Source organism: Brienomyrus brachyistius, chromosome 9 (genome assembly GCF_023856365.1).
Source record: "Brienomyrus brachyistius isolate T26 chromosome 9, BBRACH_0.4, whole genome shotgun sequence".
In the NCBI taxonomy this organism is placed as follows: Eukaryota; Metazoa; Chordata; class Actinopteri; order Osteoglossiformes; family Mormyridae; genus Brienomyrus; species Brienomyrus brachyistius.
This window is the reverse complement of record NC_064541.1, coordinates 14916235-14938875: the sequence shown is the minus strand read 5'-3', so window position 1 is coordinate 14938875 and position 22641 is coordinate 14916235. Positions and strand designations below refer to the sequence as shown.

Sequence of the window (22641 nt, the reverse complement as noted above, 5' to 3'; positions counted from 1 at the left end):
GGTGCAGAGGACGGGAATGTTCTGGTGTGTTACTTGTGCACTACACACTCAATGTAAATATAACCTATTGCCTTTAGGTATTTTCACTAATTTATTATTGGCAGTGTTAAAAACTGTAAACTACTGTAAATTGCTGTATCGGTTCTTTTCTGTAGTGCCTGCTGCAACATCAAATCTGGGATGCATAAAGCTTATCTTATGTGTGATTTATCAGATGGCTAGCCCTTGCCATGCCGTAACTGACATCACGCAGCGTGATGGAGGGATTGCGACTGTCAGGAGACCGGCGCCCAGCCTGCGATCATCTCGCCCTCGGTCAGCAGCAGCCGGAGATCTTCCGTGCGAGAGCGAGCCTCGGACTCTGCGGAGCTCTGCGTATCAGGGTTTTTCCATTGCCTGTACCAACCAGACCGCAAGCTCTCGTCTAAATCTCTGCCTGGAATTTCTTTTCCCACGGGGTCGTGGGAAGCACTCGCCCTGGGAAAATGGCCTGCTACGCCCTGGCTGTTTTCTTTAGGTGTTCGCAAATTTTGGCGGCAGTGAGTCTATGTTGTAACAGCTGTCCTCAAATGGGAATTTGCGCTTTGTAGACAATTAAATGTGGTTCGACTCAGAAACGGTACGTCACCCGTGGTCTAGTATTCATTCTTTTAAAAATCAGTCATCCCATAATGCCCTTAAAATTACATGCAAACTAGCCAAACTGTGTGACGCTTGACAGACATACACCTGTAATAGACCTATGAGCAGGTAGCTTCTAAAGGCGGTGTACAAATTGGGCTGTAGCTCTGCGATTCTTTGCGCGATGCTCTTTAAATTTAATGCACAGATCCGGGAGTTGCTTTTGACCTCCCATGTTGTTTTGCATATAAACGTTCTGTTTTCCAACTGTCCCTTTTTTCGTTTGAATTATGGTATTTACAGCCTAATTCCCTCCTTTAACACTTAACTACATCATTTTATGTGCGGGTTTGATGTCCTCCATCACTTTACAAAGCAAATAGCAGTTGTGGAGTATATTAAGGCAACATTCATCCATTTTCCAGTGCAGGGTTACAGTGTAGCTGGAGTCCATCCCAGAAAGCAGTGGGATGGGGACACCTTGGGTATGACGGCGGCCTCTCACAGGACCACCCGCGCGGGATTTAGAGATAGCAGTTACACTTCTTTTGTAAATTTATATATACAAATCATGTAAATGTCCATCATCCGGCAAAGACTACAATCAGTAGAATCTCTCCTGACTCTGAATGAGAGTCCTGACTCTGGGGAGGGTGTGGCTGTCAGTGCAGCACTGGACGTTTGGCTCATTAGCTTTCTTACGACCAGGGAATTTGGAAAAGTGTCACGTCCCATCTGACACACTGCACACTTCGCTAACCCCACTGAAAATGTCGAAGGCGGTCTGGCACCGGCCTGACAGCAGACACACGTGTTACAGCACGGGAAGGGTCAGTCGCTAAAAGGAGTCAAACAGGTGATTCTCATGCCCGCCGGCGGCTGGAGAGGCTTAGGCCCGATGAAAACGCAGCAGCAGTGGCTGGTCAGGCCCGGTGACTCACCTTAGCTCAGACCTTGCAGGTATGTATACATTCGGAACGTTCATTTCCACTCGTTGAAGTTGTGCAATAAACTGATCAGTCATTAAACCAGATTTAGCCACAAAACGTCACTTTGCTTCGTAGCTCCTGGGTAGAAAAGCGAGGAACAGCACGGATCATAAATCATTCCGCAGGTGAATCTGCCAGAACCTTAATCCTTGGCGCTGCAGAGGCGGCACTTGGCCGACTGGCCCGGCACCTGCCGGTTCCAACATCTGCTTTCCTGGCAGACGGGGGCATCCGCGTGTGCCTCGATAAGCATGGCCGGGGGCCGCGCCTTCCATTAGGAGCTCGAGACCAGCGTGGCTGCGGTTCTGACCCGCTACCCAGTCTTCCTGCAACTTGGGCTGCTTGTCGCTTTAGTGGCACCACAGGATTCATGCTCATTACAGCAGGCGTCCGTTTTAACATGAGCACCTGCTTCATTCAACCAGCTATGAAGAAAACGGGTCGGTGTCACAGTCACCAAAATCCGAAGTCACAGACAAAATCAAACACCAAAAATCTTAAAACATTTGCCATGCTCAATGTGTTCAATTTTTAAGAAATAAATCGCTCAATTTTAATCACAAGGGATCAAACTCGAACGTTTCTGAATATCTGCACTGCTGCCTGCACACATCTGTTTCACTCTTTTAGCATAAACTCTAGGGCGTCTGCCTCAAACCTAAGGACTGCACTAGTGATGTTGGTCATTTCAATTTTTGTTTTGCTTGCACTACGGTTACGTCTTTGCACTATATGTACGTTGATCCACGCTATACACGCTTGTTGCTGTATGCACAGTAATCTCCCTCTAGGATAAGTTTATCCATCTAAGATAATCCAAATGACCGCAAATTCGTAATTTCACCTTCCAGACTTTGAAATAACTGCTTTTTGGTTTCAGGCAGTAACTCTTCTTGATCTATTCTGGCACATCAGGAGAATAAATGATAATGTCTGTCAGTAAAAGAATCCGACGGGCTGAGCAGCAGCTCACGTCTTTGCTCAGCTGGAGAATTCCACCAAAAGCAAACATGGGTACTGGAGACTTCGGCTCGGTATGCCGGAGTCTCTCGCCTCTGTCGCTGAGCCCGGGGAGGGGCGTGGGGGGCTGATAAGGGCCGGCGTAGGGGGGTGGCTCAGTGACGCCATACGACGGGCGGCAGCAGCCCAGCCCTGCTGCAGAGAGAAGGTCTGACCCATCCGTGTCCTTCATCAGTGACTCACACGACGCTGTCAGACACCAGCACACTGCTGTTATACAGCTGTAGGAATGTCTTATCGGTGTCCTCTGACACATCTGGCTGGAGCAACTGGAGGCCTGATTTCAGTGGGTGTAGGGCAGAGAACCCAGCACCTCCCTCCACACTGCAACAGCAGGGATGCCATTCGGAACCGAGAGAGGTTAACCTGCCATGCCCTGAAGCAGGAGTCTACAGGCAACATCAGGGCAGCTAAAACATACGCATTTCCCTCCAGTATCACAGTATGTTCATCTCCTGACTGCTATCTGCAGTAACCACCAGGGGGCTTTCAGACAGCATAATTGTTGATATCCACGGAGCCTGTTATTTACTTTAATTTGGCAGTGCCACCAGGGGGCAGTCATCCATAGACTAGGTTATACAGCTCCTATCCACAGTCAATGTCCTTTGAGTACTATCAGGGGACTTTATACAGCACAGTATCATTCATCATTACCATAAAAGGGCTCCAGTCCAGACTGTGCGGTTTACGATGGCCACCAGGGGGCTCTGTCAGCCAAAATACGCCACATATAAGCAGTGATTACCGTTGACCACTAGGTGGGGGACTTTCATCTAGAATCAGGCCCAAAACAATGTGGTTAACAGACATCTTAAATAAAACTATAAGATGCTTTAGCACTAGAATATACTCTGAATAGAAATACAATATTGAAAAATATATGATGAAAGTTATGGGTATGGGAGCACCAGTGAGGGAGCCTATCAGGGAGTTTAGCCCCGCGGGCTGTGCAGTGCAGTGCAGTGCAGTGCCTCCCTTCCAAGCAGAATGAAAAACAACATGGCGTCCTCGTGCCAAGCACCGGATGTGTGACAAGGGGGGGGGGGGGGGGGAAGAGGCCTGCTGAGGGAGACTCACCTAGCCGGGTCGGTCCAGCAGAACCGCGGCCAGGAGGAGGAACAAGCCCTGGGAGCGGATGGGCAGGAGCTACGGGCTCACATCTCTGCAGACAGTAAGGAAGTCGGTCGAACGGAGCCCGGGCAGGAATCGCAGCCGATGCTGCGGCCGTGGCCTAATGCACCGAAACACAGACGCACATCCGCAGCTAATGCATCACACTGTGTGTATTAACTGGAGAATGTGGTTCTTGGTAGCATTTAAACACGCACATCCACTCGGCTTTGTTCATTTTCTGTACATGCCGGTTTACCGACTGGTGCTCATACTTTAAAAGCTGTTTTTATTATTATTCGTTATGTTCTACGGCCTCTGTGAATGGACGAACCAATGAAGTCTGATTCTGATGGAACTGGAAAATTTGAGATCAAATGGATTCTGGTTATGGTGAATTTATGCTTGGACGAATTACAGCAAACGTGTGAATTTTTTGCTGAGCTGGTTGGCCTGTCGGTGAACCTGATTTTGTGAATCAGAAGCAAAGTCCAACACTTCGCTGGTCCGAAAGGAGTATGCACGCCCCCCCCCCCCCCCCCCCATCAACACGCAGACAGACTCGGTAAGAGGGACCAACTGCATCCATTTATTCTCACTCAGTTTCACACGCAACAACCTGCCCAGTCAGTGACGTTTCCAGAAATCGCCGTCGATTATCAAGACTTTAAATAAATGCATAAATACTCGGTTTGAACATAAACCGTTGTTCATGTACACATTCAGGGTCATTCCGCTGAGGTCAGAGGTTAAACGCTATGTAACACTGACGAGGATTCCAGTAAAAATTACTCACAAAACCTATACAAGCTGCTGGAATTTACAAAATAAATTAATCGTGTCAATGAACCCTCAGGTTTTTAAGTCCAGACAGTTTAAGATGCCTTTAGATCTCCTTTAAAATGCTGAAGCGTTTCCTGTAAAATACTGGGAAATGTTTATGACAACTAAAAACACAAGTTGTTAAGCATATTTCCCTTTGTAGAAGTCTTTAGTACAACAGACGTCCTGTCAACAGTATTTACACTAGACATTGAGGTAAACCATGCCAGATGTGTAAGAAAACATATACTTTTTTTTGTTGCATATTTTACATTCAAAAGTGAACTTTTTTTCCATTCGTACACCAAATGGCATGTGAATGTTTTCCAGTCCATACCAGCTGACTTTCCGCAAAGCCAACGTCGAGAAGCAAATAATTCATGCATGTAGCCCTTACAAGCCCTCTGTCTAGAATGAAAGCAGAGAAATTACTACATTTCTCCTTCATCCCATTTTAAGTGTAAACTTGGGAAAAAAAAAATCTCAACAGTAAACTACTCGTTTGCCCCCTTGTGGCAGAATATGGAACTGCTATTGGCCATCCACAAGGCTGGAGGGCTTCTCAGGTGAAGATTTGATACAAGCTTCAACGCAGTTCACCCTCCTACATAAATCTGTCTACTGAAACTTCCTGACTGCCAAAGAAAACAAATCTCATTTAAAAACTACACGTTCAAGTAAAAGGTAGGATTTCAGAAGCTCAGTTTGTTCCGATATCCCTGAATAGGATCCCCCTGACGATAATAATTCTTCTACTAAAAGCTGGTACAATAAGCCTTAAGCCATTAACTATGCACACCGGGAGACATTCTGATCCTGAACATCAAACAGCTTCACACCGTTCTTACACTTCTGGGCCCCAAACACCAAAGCAGTCCAGACGTTAAGGACCTTTCCACCTTCAAGAACCGCAGGGCATAAAGATTACGGCAGTACGCCTTCGCCCTTGCGCCTCACACCACTGACAGGAAGACTAAGGGAGACGTGTGGCAAGGCCGGCCGGCCCTTCACTCCTCGTCGGCACTCTTAAACATGAGGATGGAGTTGAAGATCTTGAGCGCCGGACCCAGCTTGATGCTCAGGATCTTGACGATGTCGGCCTGTGTGAGGAGCAGGAGAGCTTCTCCGTCTATCTGCTGCGGAGACAGGAGGAGGGGGGGTCCTGTCAACACCTGCTGCTGCTTCAGGTGGCTGGACGAAGGAGTCACAGGCCAGCACCGTACCAGACCAATTTCCAGGGCGGATCTCAGTGTATATTCTATATATTATTCATTATTAGTGATGTCGCACATCACCATGTACTGGTTCATTGCCGATAATTTGGAACTTGAAAACTTCCAGCGTCCTACTTGAAGTACTAGAGAATGGGTGAATAGAATGGATTTATAATGCAATATTTATGTAAATCGAACACAAATTCTGGTAGCATTCGGCGCGAACATAAGACAGTGACTGTGTAGCTAGCGAACAGCAGCACATAGTAAATCATGATGTACAACATCTGAATAGCAAGTAAACGTCACGGTCGCTCTCCAGACCCGGCAACGCCTTTAGCGAGCCGACCCTTCTGCAGTGGAAAACTGAAGCCAGCTGGAACCGCACTGCACGCAGTGTGTCTTTACAGCACGGCTCGGGTACGAGTCGGTTCCTTTATGCCGGTGGAAAAGCAGCATAACCGTAAAGGGAAGGGTTACAATGTGTGCGCTCCCTGGGACTTGAACCCACAACTTACTTGAGCTACACGAGCTATTCAGCAGCTCTAAGCACACATACAAAAATAAACACTCAGTAAAGCAGTGAAACACTTGAATTCTTTGTATATTAAGTATAATTAAAAAACAAACGGCAAATACTGTATGTTTTTAAAGGACAAAACAACACATAAGACAAGTTAATTACAGGCAGTAACATTTTTTATATTAAAAATCAGTGTTACGCTTACCTCATTCCTGAAAGTCGGGGCATGGTCTTTACAGCCCGGCAAACCACGGACAAAACTGGCAACCTGGAAGACCGATAAGTTAGCAGAGAGACAGAGTCAGCGAGATGAGACACTCCGGTTATGAGCCCAAACGCCTGCCTCTTGTGACTGGGGACGTACATTTGGACTGACACAAATATGTTACATTTTATTTTTTAGGAGATGCTTTTATTTAAGAAAGTAGGACCAGTCAGTCCCTGGAATAACTGGGGGTGGTGAAGGGCGCAACAGTGAAATCACTCTGCCGACCCTGGGATTCAAACCAGCGACCTCCCGATCACAGGCAAGGTGATCGGATAATTTACAAGTACATGGTTACATGTGTGTTAATTAATGCACATAAATATAAGTGTGCGTGGGTGTGTGTGTGTGAACCTGCCCACCTCCTCCACGCTCCACTTGGACACCCGCTTGGCAGTGAGGCCCATCACCTCCGGCAGGAGCTTGCAGTGCTTCTCCCAGCACATGTGGATGCGGTGGGTGGGGCTGGAGGAGCAGGAGGAGGCGAAGATGCACTCGCGGGTGGGGTGCCGGAGGCCGCCAGCGCCCTCTGCTGGGGAGGAGGACACAGCGCACAGCGTTCGTTATGCTACGCTAACTGCGCTGCTGACAGCATTAACGCTGCATAAATAACCTCACACACTGACTCACCACCCACAGCCGCAAAACCACTTTTAAACAGTGATCTTCACATATCGGACTGGGAGTGTTGCCTGGACCCTCAGACACAATGTGCATCAGAGTGGCTGGTTCTGAAGCCCAGCTAACAGGCCCAGCAGTCCATACCTCGGCTTTCTCCGGCTTCCTGCTTCACAAGATGGAGCCTCAGGCATCGGGGAATCGGTCCGGACCTGCAAGCGAGCAGGACGTGTAGCCGTCACGCCAGAACCGCATGGCGCAGAGAATCGCAAGGCAGGCCCAAGGCCAGAGGCACTGGGACGGTTAAGGTCGGGCTGCTTACTTTTTGGGCCGGGCGCCGTTGTTACTCTGCTCCCTGGTGCCCCCTGGCTGCTCATCGCCGCAGTGCGACGGCTCTGACAGGCTCTGGGTGCTGCTCCGGCCTGATCGCTCACCCTCGCCACTCCACAACTTCCTGCCCGTGCTGTGGGGGGGGGGGGGGCACCGTTAGCACAGTAACACATCCCACAACCAAGTCACAAAGACAGAAAGAAAGACACTGTTCTGCAGAAGGCAGCTTTCTGTGCTTCTTACCGCTGAGACCCAGACTGGCTCCACCCCCCCCACAACTGAAGTTCCCAGGATGATTAAAATTAACTGCATCCTCCTGCCAAATGTTCAATGTCAGGTAAAGTTGGAACGACTAGATGATGACAGACCCCCTTAATTTCAGCTGACATTTGAGAGTTAGGAAGCTGGAAAATAAACTGATTTAGCAAACTCAAGCCTTAAATGTAATCTTTACCCAGTGTCTGCAGTACAGGTCCACAGTGAGCCTGGGCACCAGGTGAGGGGTGGGGTACACTGGGCAAGGTGCCAGCCCACTGCAGTGCAATTAATAGACACCAAATCAGCCCAACTGCATATGTTTGGGCTGTGGAAGGAAATCAAATCCAGAACCCTGGAGGTGTGATCACTGCCTTTTTTCTGGATAACAGATGGGCAGTCCAAGGTATAAACGAACCAAGCAGCTGCTTAGGGCACAGTGGCCACCAGGGGGCGTCCCCATCTGATTAGCCACTCGGAATGGGAAGGAAGATGAATGACAACTAGGTCAATCAGATTTCGGGGCCTCATAAAAGGGTTGGGCTGATCCCGCTGCACCCCTGACTTCAACACATACCTGGAATGGGGCGAGTCTTCCGGCATGTCCGGCAGCTCCGGGGTGGTGGAGGTGGGGGTGGCCGGCTCAGACCGCTTGGCGCGGTGGGGCCCGGCGATGGCCGTGGGCCGCTCCCCACTCAGGCGGTCAGGAATCAGGCCCTCCTTGTTCAGGTTCATCTCAGAGTAAGGGCAACTGACAGCACTACAGAGAGGAAGACAGCATGACGGACAGCCCTCTGAGGGGAGGCCGGCCCGCGCTAAAGCGGCCCTGCATCTCAGGGAGGTGAAAATCAAATTGAATATTATCTACATTTCTGTATTATAGCGTATTAGAATTGTACACAGTTCAGCTACTTGATTTGTACAGTAATTTGAAAAGCGCTTGAAAGAGCTGTACTGTACAATAAAATTACTTTAATAAAATTAAGTAAAATAGCAATGCTGCCCGTTTTATTAACTTGTGCAATAAACATACAAAACTCAATTAGATGGTAATCTGAGACAAAGGGGGGGGGGGGGACAAACTGGCTATAATGATCATCTGCTTATGGTGATCTGTTTCACCCAGACAGACGTGATCACTATAAGCAGTTTCCGCTGAATAACCCATCCAGCAGTAGCAATGCCACTTTCAAAGCCCTGAAGCTCACTCACGTGTAGTGCGTCCCGTAACGGGGCCCCCGGATGTGCCCCACGCCGTTACACCCCGGAGTGGGACAGCCTTGACCCAGAAGCACCGAGGTATCTGTGGAACCTGAAACGGGACCTTCTGTTAGGAGACGTGAGGAACTACAGACCCGAGAGTCCCAACAGGCCACTGGGTTAACAAGTAAGCTTTGGGAATAAATGATGATTACCTGCAACAGTGGTTCTACACCTTCTTGCGCCACCACCCAATTTATACCATGCCAGCTCAGTCTCGACCCAATATCAAGTACAGGTTTAAATTAATGCTATGATCAAGCATGCAGTTCACTCTGCAATTTACACCAATCAACACCTATTGCAGAAATCTGATTGGACGTGCCAGTGAATTTTAAATTAAACATCTGTGGTTTGGCTTCTTGGATTGGTTGAGTGTTTATTAGCTTTGCACAAAGACCCAAGACCTGTTTATACGGGTTAATTCTAGGACAGGGGAGGGAAAATCTGATCGTGGATCAGCATAGGAGCTTGCTGGTTTTGAAACGCTTACATTTCCAACTTTTTCCAGAACTTGCCTTTTGGGTCGCGACCCACAGGTTGAAAATCACTGACCCATAAAGCTCAGACCATGACGCCATGGAGCTCCCAGTACAGATTTGGAACAGATCCTCCTCTATGGTCACTGAAACACCACCCATGAACATGGGCGTTGAGTGACGGACCTGGAGATGACCGCTGGTACAAACTACAGAGCCGGGGACTCCAGTCTGAGCGCGCTCAAGACCTCAGCCGCAGAGGGTGCCCAACGGAACGAGAGCCGGAGAGCACTTAGGGGAGTGACCGAGCTCCACCCAAGCCACGTACTGTGGGGGTTCTGCAGAGGATGGCCCGTCTTCTGACACCAGCCCATGGGGTGTAGGTCTGGACTGTCCACATCCACCCAGTAATCGTACTCCTTGCTCCAGCCGTCAAAGTGCACCTGTAAGGACGAGCAGAACCGAATCACTAAGCAGGCGAGACACAGAACACGCGTGTTACAGCAGGCCTCAAGGGGAACCTTTACAAGCCCAGACAGCATTTCCTGACACACACCTGCAGTCTCTTTTTGCTAAAGTAGCTTTTTCCAACCAAAAAGTTCCTCTATAGCAGCATTTCTCAACCTAGTTCCCAACATGTCAGTACCAGGTATTCTGGGTTCTTGACTGGCTGGAACAAAAATGTGGACCATCTGGGGGTGCCTGAGGACTGGGTTGAGAAACCCTACTTTAGAGTACATGCCAAGGTCACCGTTCGACCCCCCCCCCCCAGTACATGTCTAGTCCACTTCAGCTGTGTGAGATGATACGATCCAGCAGCAGGTCGGACAGACGTCTGCATGTTGACAATGTGGCATTAACCTGTGGCATTAACCTAAAGAAAAACTCTGGACAGTTTATCAAGGCTACAGGGGAATCTTCTACTGAAGAACCTACAGAAGATGCAGCTCAGTGCTCAGCCTTTTAGCCGCAGTTTGTGAGAAAGCAGACAGGATCACAGGGTGGTCAGGGAGCAATTCGCTTAAAGCTTACAGGGGAATCCAGAAAGGTACAGCAAGCGAGAAATGATGAATGAGTAACACACAGCAACTTAAGGAGAGGAGCAGACCCCCCCCTGCTTGGTAAATGCTCAGCTTGTAAACGCAGTTCCAAAGAGACAACTGGGGGGGGGGGGGGGACTGCCCATTTTCATTAATCACTCTCCTTGTGACGAGGGCCCAGCTGACACTCTCCACAGAAGCCTGGCCAAACCAAGCCAGTGCGACTTCAAGTCTCCAGTTCTGCCGTCACCTTGCCATGGGGAAGGAAAGCCGTCCTCCTTGGAAAGGAGGTGGGGGAGCCATTTTACCGGGATGTCCACAGGGCGGAGGCTCAGTTTCAGTGGGCAGGGGAAAGCCCACCTGCCCCCACCCTTCCCAGCAGCACATCAGCGAGCCAGAAATTACCAGAATTACCACTTTTTAAAAATACCGCCAAAATACTGTTCAGCATCCAGATGTCATGGCGGCATGAAATCGGAGATACCGTCCAGGTAGGAACCTCGTCTCATCCCCGTTTCATCGAATTGAATAGAAAACACGGCACCCACAATCGACCATGCCGGGCAGGTGGGGGGGCGGTGCGGAATAAGAGAGCGGGAGGGGGCACCTTGAGCCGGTGGTCTTCAGTATCTGCCACGGTGGCTACACGGATCAGCATGGGGTTCCTCTTGTCCACGGCCTCCAGCTTCATGCCCATCTGGAACCCATGTAGCGGCCTCTGGACGGGGAACGGAAAGTGACATGAACTTCTACGCAGGACCTCCTCCACCTGCCCCTCCCTCTTCACACAGGGCTCCCCCACCCGGTCTCGCTCACCTGTTTGAAAGCCCGAGCCGGAGCTGCCTGAGAACCCGTCTCCTCCAGGTACTTCTCCCAGGAGAAGCTCTTCGGATGCTTGTATTCTGTGAGTGAGACGGCGTCGTTCCGTCAGTATTCCCATTTTATTTATTCAGCGACCGGAATGCGTCACGGTCAGAAGTGCAGCGGTGCCCAGAACGCGCAAATTCAAAACGATGACATCATAGCCGACACCAGGACATTACTGTTACGAGTAAGTGGTGCCTGTTAGAAGGTAGACAGCTTTAAAGACCCCTAACCCACCCTGAGGTCACTGATCTGGGACCAGCGATGAAGGTCGTCAGGATGGAGTAAAACATTGGTAAGACAACTGAACTACCCAGCCCTATAAAAACAACACTCAGTAACGACACTAACACTGACACTGAGAGAAAGAAAGACAGAAAAAAAAACAAAAAACTGTATTTTGCCCTGGTTTAGGTGTGGATCTACCATTTAGACGAATTTTCAGTTTTCCTCAAAGTCAAAGATTTTGTCAAAAGGTACAGCAAAGCCTGAGAGATTCGGCTGTGATAAAACATGCAGTTACGGTGTTTCGCCTTTGCAGTGCAGTTTAGGTTGGTCAAAATAAACAATGTGTCCCGAAGACGCCCTTGTCTCTCAACGAGACCCGACAGACACAAAGCAGCAGGGTTTACTCCGGCCTGACTAGTACCAGCTGGCGTGGTGAGCGTTAGCTCCGCCTCCTCGCAGTATCCCACAGGGTGGATGTATGGGCTGCTGGCATCACACCTGTAAAAGGAGAATTATATATATAAATAAAATTTAGGAAATGAGTTTTATTTCACTAAGGGCGCTTTTCCACTGCAGCAGGTTCGGTACTTTCGGTACTTTCCCTTTTCCACTGACCTCTGGTCAAGTTCCAGCACCAAAAGTGTTAAACCAGTTGGGTACTTCAGTACTTTGGGGTGGTATTTAAAACACTTTCTTTGGATTGGTTATGTATATATAACCTCACGTTAACATATAACTAGGTTTCTACGCCAGTAGAAAACCAACACTAACCAAAAGTACGGTACCCTGGTGCAGTGAAAAAGCACCACAAGTTCTCTGTTTTAAAAAAAAAAATCGTTGATAATTGTTCATCACCTCCCCAGCCTGCTACCGCTCATCCCAAAGCCAAGATCACTGAAGGCTCAAGTTATAAGTCTGATCTCACTGTCAAAGATCACTAAGAAGCAGTCCCTTTAGCAGAAGCACCGATTGCTAGTTATGGGATTACAGCCGTTTTCAACAGCCCTGCCGGCCGAGTTCCACGCAAACACAAGAGTGACAGAAGTCCCCAGTACTCCGACCCCCTGACTCACCAGTAGTCGTAGGACTCGTCCCAGTTGTCGAAGTGGATGAGCAGCCGGTTGTCGACCACGGCACCGATAGTGGCCACGCAGATGAGAGACGGGTTCTTCCTGTCCACAGCTTCCAGCTTCATTCCCGGACGGAATCCGGACGGAGTCACAGACTGCGGAGCCAAGGCGCTTGTCGTCAAACGGCACGCAAATTATTCATGCCAGAGTACTCCCCCCGTGACGGCCCGCGATTTCACACGTTCCAGAAATATCTGCCACCAGCCCAGCTCTGCGCTGAAGTGACCAACGCGAGCACAGCAATCACCACCGACATGCAAACATAACCCGCATGCTTCTCACAGCCCTACAGGGAGGCACCAGTAGCTCAGTAAACACTGCTGTCCCCAGTTCACGCAACAGTTCACTTTTATTAACCACCATCCACGGCGAACAGGAGTTTCCATGTAGAAATGTCTAGTACTGACAAACCGCCAGCAGGGCGGCGACACCTCTGCTGCCGCACTGTGACATGACATTCCCCAGGGATTCCGGTAGGACTTCTCTCCAAGGGCAGATCACATCTTCAGGAAGCCAAAGGACGCTTACAATGCTGCGACACCCCCCCATGGCCCCAAAAAGTAAAATTTCGTTATGAATCTAGGCGTTACTGTGGCCAGTTTGCTGGACCAATTATTTTCTTTGGTTTTGTTTAATTGTGAAATTGTACCCTAAACAGTGTTATTCTTATTTAAAATGATTAAATCTTTATTACTTAATTTTTTTTTAATCTTTCTTGCCACTGCATCCTTTCACAATTCAACTACTGAAATAAAGGCCCACTGCAATGTTGTGATCACCCCCCCGGGGCAAATTCGACCCCCCCCCCATGTCAAACACCTTCTGACACCACTAGTGACACCTGCAGCCCGGTAGAATTAGAATTCTCTCGAAATGTGTCCTCTGCATTTAACCCATATGTGACATTGCGACATAGCAGAGGGGCAGCTAATTCAGCGCCCGGGGACCAGTTGGGGGCGGTACCTTGCTCAGGGGATTCGAACCAGCAATCTTTCAGTTACAACTGCGCTTCCCTAACCATTAAGCCACCACTGGCCACAAATAAAATCAGGAGAGTCTCCCACTACCAGAACTTATGCAGCCGCGATTCACACATTTGGGGAATTGGCAGGGATCAGTACAAGCGGAGTGCAAAGGCTGGGCCTCACCCTGGGTGAACCACCTTCGGGGTCATGGTATCTGCCACGCCAGGCAAGTACCCAAGTATCGCTAACTGTGGCCCCTAGCTGTGGCCCCTGCAGACACTCACCGTATTCAGACTCCTGAACAGGTTCTTGGGAGCGATCTGGCCTCTGCAGTTCTTCACATACATGCTCCAGTTAAACTCTCCTTCCCTGCACCCTAGAGAGAGCAGGACATCCAGGTCACAGAGGGGCAGAAGCGGAGGGCACCCAGGTGTACCTTCTCCATCGAGGACCCTCACCTTTCGGGGGAAGCAGTCTGTGCCCGGTCTTCTCGCACCAGCCCGCGGGCTTCACGTCCCAGGAGTCCGCATTTACCCAGAAGTCATAGCATTCCGGGTAACCATCGAAGTGGAGTCGTATCCTGTAGCCCTGGACCTTTGGGCGGAGACAGGTGAAGGTCACCTCCTGCCGTGCCACCGTCACGTTACCATAGCTACCGCAGCAGAGGCCAGAGGACATGAGAACCGGGGTCTTCAGCCGGCGGTAACGCCATGTCCCCGGTCCCTCCGGCACACGAAGAACCCAATCAGCACGTAAATTCCGGACGGGGTGCAGCGTTACCTCGGCGACGGTCAGCACGCAGAAGAGCGATGGGTGGCTGGGGTCTAAGCCCTCCAGTTTCATGCCCACCTTGAAGCCGTTGCGACTCTGAGGAAATGACTGGTGCTGGAGAGGAGAAACGCAGCCAGTAGTCACCGGAAACCAGAGAGTAGTCTGTTAGTAGCCAGTTAGTGCCATCGAAATATTACTCAATACGATACAATTGTATTTTATTTTTATTTTTATGGAATTATTCTTTATTTATTAGTGTTGGGCGGTATATCGGTTCATACCGAAAAACGTTTTTTTTAATATCGTTATGAGTTTCTCTTATCCCGCAATACTGGTTTAAATAGGCTGCATAACATTCGGAAAGTGGCGCAGCTGGAAACTGGAAACTCCAGGGGGCGGCAGGGAGAATCCAATTGGAGAGACGGCCAAGTGCCGAGTCACACTGTCCACACGAGCCCCTCCCCTCCTCCCGAGAGCCGCTGAACGCCTTCGCGCTGGTTAACACACACACACCGAGTTGACTGAACATGGCAGATGCTGCAGCTGAAGGCTCTTCGCAAGCTGCTTTAGTATAAAAAAAAATGCGAAAGTGCCGTTTGGAAGTATTTTGCAGACGAGCATGGAAAGGCTAAGGATGTCGATAAGCCTCTGTGCTAACAGGGCTGCAGAGTTGTGGCGACGGAATCAAGCAGCACGTCAAACCTGGGTGAAGCATCTTAAAGACCGACATCCTAAATTTCAGGAGGTCAGCAAAGCTCGCGTTCCAGCAACACTGAACTATTAAACGCTTATCAGGAATGTTAACAGCGCCGGCGCCCAGCTGAACATCAGCCACGTTAGCCGTGTGCTGTCATTAAGGCAGCGGATAGGCGCGATGGCTAATGATAAAATAATATCATCAATGTAGGAACAATGCAAAAACAAAAAACAAAAATCCTGTAAAATGTGGTAAACACCCAGTCATACTTTATAAAAAAAAAAAAAAAAAAAAAACGTTGTATACCATGAAAAATATAGTGATATAAATTTTTGGTCATACCGCCCAGCTCATAAATAATTAAATAAATATATAAACTATAAATATGTAACATCATCGCATGAAGTTAATACATTCCATGGCGATCACCATCTACACAACTGCCTAGTCTGCCGATGCCTGGATCAGACCCTGTGAATGAAGCCACAATGGGACCCCTGGGACATGAATATGCCCCCCACTGACCTCCTTGAAGAGTTTGGCAGGGGCAGCAATCGCTCTTTCCTCCTCCAGGTACGCTGACCAGCTCCACGCCTTCTTCTTCGAAGGCAGGGCGGTCACTGGATGGGGGGGGGAGGGACAGACATGCCGTCACGTGACGCCCATAGGACACACCAGCCCCCAGCGGCTGTCCCTGTAACATCCGGCACCGTTTACCACACAATGCATGCTGGGACGGCTTCCTAAAACCGTGCCCGTCGGTCAGGAAGCCGCTCGGAGGGGACACCCACCCAGCCGGGCCAGCTTGGCCGCCCTCCTGCCTTTGCATGCCTTGGCCTTCTCCTGTAACAGCAGAGGGCACCCATCACATGGCCTGTCTCCATGGCGACTTCAGGAGTTTTCGGGCCGAAGCTCGAGAACTTAATGCTCAAAAGTAGTTTTACATACAAAAAACTGTTGAGGGCAGAACAAAAAAAAAATGATTGGTTCAGAGAGATATCCAATCGGATTGTAGAGGTGGGTCCAACCACTTTGATTAGTTCTCACTGAACCAATCATTTTTCATTCTGCCCTCAAAACAATTCTCTGTAAGTAAAACTGTAACCACTCTAACCCACATGGAGATGCAGATCACTATAGAAGTATTGAATACAATAGTATTGTGCTGTTTCTCATTTTGACTAAATACTGCCATTGTGCTGTATGATGAGCGAAGATCAGTAGATCTAGAGCAATCAGCATGCCGATGTGGTCAGGGGGTCAGCAGACCTTTCGCTCATAACCCTCTTATCACTGCTCTCCAAGAGCCAACGAAGCACGACTCACCTCCTCCTCCTCCAGGTTCTCCTCCTCCTCATCGCCCGAGTCCATGTACATCTTTCTCTTCCTCCTTAGGCGTTTTCCTAAGCGGTCGCCCTCCATGGCAGCAATGGGGGTGGTCTCCCCCGCCCGCTCCTTCTGTTCCCCTGGGGTCGACCTATGGTTGTAGCAGCAGTGTGATGACTTCTACAGCCAACACAGTACTCGGGCCTCACACATCACCACCCCCCCCCCCCCCAAAAACGCACACACGGGGTACTTGGTACTCTGGCCTTACACACCGCCTACCCCACATACACACACAGTACTCAGGCCTTACACACCACCCTCCTGCTATGCAACAAGATGTCAGATGGGGGGTGGGGGTTAGGGTTAGGCAAAGCACAGGGGTGAAGTTTCCTAAAGACAAAGTGGCATGAAGGACAAGAGAAGAGGCCGCAGAGGGAGGAGGAACAGAAGCACAGAGCAGATGGTGGCCTGGGGGGGTACCTGCCGCTGGATGCCTGGGCGCACTGCACACTGCACACTGCGCACTGCACACTGCAGAACTTCCCGTGAAGGAATCTCTCCTGGGAGCCAGAAATCCCGCAAGACCCACAGCTGGCCACCTCCACGCTGGGGGCCTCTTCGAGGGCCACGGGACCCGGGTTTGCCTCCGGAACGGGCAGGCAGGCTGCGAGAACATTAAACGCCGGTCAGTAAAACGCAAACCTGTGTACGATTCCGGCTAATGCCATGTGACACCCGGAGATTATAAGTGGCACCTTTATCAGGGGGGTTGAGGGGGGATGCCGGTGCAGCGCTCGCAGGAGTCTCAGGTGGCGGGGTGGGGCGGTGGGACTGGGGGTGGTCCGGAGGGTGGGCATCTGCACCATCGTTGCTGGGGGGCTTGGTATACAAGTCCAACTCCGTAACCATCTCCAAAGTCCCAAACTCAGTCATCCTGAACTGAGAGCCGAAGGCAAAGCCCCCCAAACACACACACACACACACACACACACACACACAGAGAGAGAGAGAGAGAGATCATGATGTGTGAACATGTAAAAGTCCTACCCAGAGGCAACAGCACATATTTTTAAATGAGATTTTGGTTATGGGAACACCCCCCCACCCCCACCCAAGCCTAAGTATGACCTAAGCCACACCCACTCTGATGTCACTGCCAGGGAGAGTGGCAATCCCGTCCTTCCAGTCAAGTGCAGTCATCATGTCAAAGTCTCCCCCAGGGGTAGGGGCATCTGTGGGGGGTGTGTCTGTCATCTTCAGTCTCCTTTCAGATGCAACACTAGACAGCACCAACACAAAAATGCTGATCTTACATAAACAACAGCAGGATTAAGGGCTAAATTGGAGCAAACGAGACCCAGACATTTGTATATAGGTTCCACAGACCTACAAAGTTAGATTTATCAAAACTGTAGCTACATTCAAGGCCGTAAAAATCGTACGATTATTGGCGATTGGGATTGAGAAAACCAGTATTATAAAATTACAAAGAAAATGTGATGTGTTAAAGACCACGACAATCGCTCTGCTCGACAACGTCACTGCTCACTGGAAAACGTCTCGATATTTAACAGGAATATGTTATTATGGGGAAACGGGTCACAGTACATAGTTATATGGGGCCGGAAAACAAACTTACACCGATTAAAATCAAGGCAACCCGCAAACATCAACAGTTATATATATATATATATCAACGCAATCAACACTCGTGTCTGTGATTAACTTCAATCCAAAGCAGAAATTGGGATAAGGTAACGCTTTAAATGAGAGATATATCGGTTTAAAAGCAGCACTGAAGCACAGACAGCACCGACGCTCAGCTCCACGTGTGCACTGTATTATTTTCCGAAGTGCGACAGACGCACCACCCTGCAGTCAGAAAGTTTGAGGCGGCAGCTGGGCGATGCGCAGCTACGTCGCTAGAGGGCGACTGTCGGCCTGCGCGGCGTCGCTGCCCAGTAATGAACAAAAACGTAATATTTATGTTTAAAAAATACACGAAATTATAAATAAAGGGTGAAACACCGAGGCGCAAGGTACACCCAAAGGGCCCCGACTAGGGAGCTTTCCGAAAAGCCGCACATGCACTCATAAGAGAGACAACATGCGCTTTCTCTTCTTTTTACAATATTTCGCTTACACCGTTGTTTGGTTTCGCACCGATAACTTAACCATGTTAATTATTTAAAAATTCAGCACATAAACTTGTTTTTCGCGGCCCAAGTACGAACAAAACTTTTATCTTAAATGATAACACGGACATTGCGTCTTTGGCCTGACGCTCACTTAAAATTTCGCTTTAGCTTTACTTACGTCACGATGAACAAATGCGGGGTTCAAAACACACTGTATGGAGGAATGGATTAGTTTGTCTGCGTTTTTAAGTTTTTTCTTCTCCCTGCAGTTCATTCCAATCATAAATAAAGTGTAATGTATAAGCGCCCATTATTAGTATTCGTCTAATACAAAATGGCGGAGGGGAGGAAGAGGCCCCCCCAGCATGTTGAAACTATGTAAATAAAGAGAGTAAATGCCTTTAACGGATCGGTTCGCGTTATCGGCGACCGAGGCGACCGGAGCACCTATCGCGGGTCTGCGCTTTTTCCCTCGCCTGGAGCCGGCGGCTCGGCTCGGTTCGGCTCGTCCCGGAATGCAGCAGCCAGGGCCGGTCAGTCCCACTGTCCAGATGCACAGCCACGGCGCGGCGCAAGTCACAGCAATGCACACAAAAGTAAGTTTGCAGCCGAGTCCCCGGTACCGCGCACTCAACCCCTCGCATGGCTACCCATCCTGCCGACGCACAAATCGACCCGAATCGCTTTAATTTCTTCTGTGCAAACTTGCCTGTGTAGTTTAAAATTTCCCCCCGTTTGGTGGCGCGTAACCCGGTGCAGGGGGGGTGAAAGGCGCACTTGGGCGCCCAGGGCGGGGATGCCGGGTGACCTCGGCGGGGCTGCAGGACGCGGGCAGATTTAATGTGAAATTCGTGCTACTCACCTCGTTTCTCTTTTAACTCTTATTAGGAGCCGAGCGGAGCGCCGAGCGCGCATGCGCCGCACGGCCGCTCCGCTGCCAACTTCGGCACGAGTACCGACCAGCAACGGCGGCAGTGCCCAGTCTGGAGTCGAACCCGCGGCGAGTTGTGTGCGGACACTGGGGACGTCGAGTCCGAAAGACGCGTCACCGGTGACGCGCAGGTTGCGCTGTGTCCTGTCGGGGTGGCATTAATAACGCCGCAGGTCACAGCATATCTGCCCCCGGTGCAAAGGATAGCTCCCCGAAGTGTGTGTGACACCGGAGACCATTACACAAGCAGCCGTGAGGCTGTGATGTTTACTACGATAACTTAACGCAGCGAACAAATCTCAGTTAATGCACACTAATGTAACCAACGTAGCCTACGTGTTTCACTTTCCTGTTTGTAATGTAGACTTCATTCATTCTAAATTTCTTTGAAAATTGCGTTTTTTTTAAGTCTCACTTGCAGGATGATAATTGCATCATAAAGCTAGTTGCATCGTGTATGTGTAAAATAATGAAAATCGTAGGGTACGAGTATCATGGCCACGGGTACTAGATCAGTGAACATGTGGCGAAACATGGGAAAGACGCATGGCGCCCGTTTAGAACGGAGCCGAATTAGTGCGGCGGTGTCGCTGCTTCTTATTAGGCTTTTCTTGCGTAACGGCTTTGTTCAGGTGTCCCCAGGGACAGCAAGGCACACGACATACATGAACGCAGTCCGCCCTCGGAAACAGTAGTAAGCACCACTGGGCAAATGCTGCGCTTCAACCTTCCACTGCACCCGTTCAATCCACTTTAAGTTTCCCAGTTCCAGTGCTGTTTGACTATTATTCACATAAAATAACAAATTTCATGTTCTTATTTCGATTAGCATAAACTGTACATCCACTATACGTAATGTGGATTATCAAAACATTTATGCATAACCCTGGGTACTAGAAATCTGGTTCAGAAACTGCAATCAGATTTTGAAGACGTTTATTAACACATGCGTTGGTTTACTTTCGAGCAAAAAAATTAAATAATAAAAACAGCACAGTATGCAACTGGTCCAACTGAATACTTATCTATTTGTATGACTAAATGTATGATTCCATCGACAAACACAAAACAGACGTGCTGCACTGCAAACTGTACAAGAAAGACTGGGCCAGGATGGGGGGGGGACAGGACCGGACCAGCAGTTAGGTCACATTACCTCCCCCTGCTCTGTCTGACTGACCTGAAGGAAATCGGAAGCTTCCTCTGGTCCCAGGGTCCCGCGCCCCCCCACCTTCCGGAATGGTCTCCCTGGGTTTCGAGGCCCCTACAAAGCGTTGTCCCCCCCCCCCCCCCCCCCATAACTGCCCATGACCCTCTGATACCCCTGGGTGCAGCAGCACTGTGACACACAGAGAGGAAACAGGGACTGTGTGTGTTTCATTAATTTTTGTAATAAATGTGTTTTCTTTGACACACTGGACAAAAAGTTGGACCTGCATTGGGGCACATTGAGGGCGAGGCTTTCCTTCAAAGGAAGTAGTCCTGTTTATTTCTTATATTGATCCCGGTAATGGTGTTACTGGGTAGGGCCGATCGAAGCCTGGGTGGCACACTGGGCAAGTTTAACCCCCCTCCCCCAGCAAGCAAGCTAATGCACAAGCAATGGGAGTAAAGAAAAAAAGGATTGTTCATTGTTTAATGTTACGTAGTAGCGCAATAAATAATATAATAAGTGACATTATTATATATATTAACCGGTGCTTTTAAGTCATAATGTGTCCTTATGTCTTTAATTGCATTAATTCTGATGCCCCCTTGGGAGAATAGTATGAGCGAAGATTTTTAATAAAATGTAATTTCTATGCTGAATATGCAGAGTATAAAACCGTTTCTTTGATTACAGCATGACTGTATCTGATTAACTGCCAATGCGTATGATTCATCACAATTCAAAGATCCTTTTTTGCATTTTTTTTTTGGGCACACCATAGCAGGTCATACCAACCTACCTTTACCCCCCCCCAGAAAACTGATGATGATTCCACTTCCTCTACAACGCGGGTAATTCGAGGGCCCAGGCAGCTGCCTGTTCGACCTACAGCTAGAGCCGGTCCAGCGGCGTGGTAACCGAACAGTATCCTTGATACCGTTCACCTCATGTAACTGTTGTGGACTGCAGAGGGCACCAGTACGTCTAGGGACAGCAGTAATCCAATTTCACTTTGTCTCGGATGGTGCGTACAAGTGGCGTAGTGGTGTCCTGGTAGGTGAGTATGCTGTTATACCGTATAATTGTGTAATCACACTTCCCTGGGGTATACTCTGTGGTATACTCTGTTTATCTGCATACTGTATACCCACCCCAAACTTCCCCAAACACACAAGTGAAATTGCCTCCTTATGTCGCCTATTTAAGACTGACCAGCCGTGCAATGCCAACCAAGTTCTGAAAGACTATCTATTGTATCTTGCAAAAAGTCTGAATACTCATTCCATTTGGGCTACTGTACACTATTCCATCCATCCATCCATTTTCCAAACCGCTTATCCTTCTGGGTCGCGGGGGGTCCGGAAGTTTGGAAGCAATGGGCATGAGGCAGGGAACAACCCAGGATGGGGGGCCAGCCCATCGCAGGGCACACACACACCATTCACTCACACATGCACACCCGGAGGAAACCCCACGACAACATGGGGAGAACATGCAAACTCCACACACATGTGACCCCAGCGGATACTCGAACTCGGGTCCCAGAGGTGTGAGGCAACAGTGCTAACCACTGCACCACCATGCCGCCCCTCTGTACACTATTACTTGCATTTTTTATATTCTTGTGTTAAAACTACCTTAGGATATATGTTTGTTTAAAGGCTAAAAGCTCTCAAACCAAAAGGCGTTTAGACAAAGTGGGACACCGTGCTTGTAAAATGGGTTAGTCTATTTAATAATGCTTTTTCCATAGTCATATAAACATTTTTACTAAACAAACAGCCAACAATTGAATTCAGGATAACAATACTGTAATCCATCCATCTTCCAAACACTTATCCCAGGCAGAATTGGACACAGGGCAGGAGGTTACCCTGAGTGGGAGGTCA

General features: G+C 49.2%; 1 protein-coding gene and 1 pseudogene across 7 annotated transcripts; both read right to left on the bottom strand.

Annotated features, from left to right (window-relative positions):
• Window positions 1-4309: 4309 nt before the first annotated feature.
• Window positions 4310-19660, bottom strand: l3mbtl1b (L3MBTL histone methyl-lysine binding protein 1b). 7 transcript variants are annotated; one of them, XM_049026753.1, is made up of 22 exons: window positions 19534-19660; window positions 17677-17812; window positions 17289-17472; window positions 17014-17197; window positions 16531-16681; window positions 15996-16047; window positions 15730-15824; window positions 14517-14621; window positions 14195-14330; window positions 14021-14112; window positions 12715-12866; window positions 12063-12139; window positions 11366-11451; window positions 11157-11267; window positions 9838-9952; window positions 8983-9082; window positions 8348-8530; window positions 7508-7648; window positions 7333-7397; window positions 6930-7099; window positions 6508-6570; window positions 4310-5701 (listed from the first exon to the last, which is right to left on the bottom strand). In XM_049026753.1, the coding sequence occupies exons 1-22, from the start codon at window positions 19584-19586 to the stop codon at window positions 5573-5575; spliced, it is 2580 nt and encodes an 859-aa protein (XP_048882710.1). In that variant the 5' UTR covers window positions 19587-19660; the 3' UTR covers window positions 4310-5572. The 7 variants fall into 7 exon arrangements, with proteins under 7 accessions (XP_048882710.1, XP_048882712.1, XP_048882708.1 ...); XM_049026755.1 differs by lacking the exon at window positions 19534-19660 and adding an exon at window positions 19381-19527; XM_049026751.1 differs by lacking the exon at window positions 19534-19660 and adding an exon at window positions 19119-19374.
• On the bottom strand, window positions 13820-13970 carry LOC125749946 (U1 spliceosomal RNA; annotated as a pseudogene).
• Window positions 19661-22641: the final 2981 nt, after the last annotated feature.

Coding starts and splice junctions, on each gene's coding strand:
- l3mbtl1b (XM_049026751.1), bottom strand. CDS start 19,315: ATGCGAGGGGTTGAGTGCGCGGTACCGGGGACTCGGCTGCAAACTTAC. Junction 6,571..6,929: donor CCAAGTGGAGCGTGGAGGAG/GTGGGCAGGTTC, acceptor TCGGTCTTCCAG/GTTGCCAGTTTTGTCCGTGG. Junction 5,702..6,507: donor CCCCGACTTTCAGGAATGAG/GTAAGCGTAACA, acceptor CTGTCTCCGCAG/CAGATAGACGGAGAAGCTCT.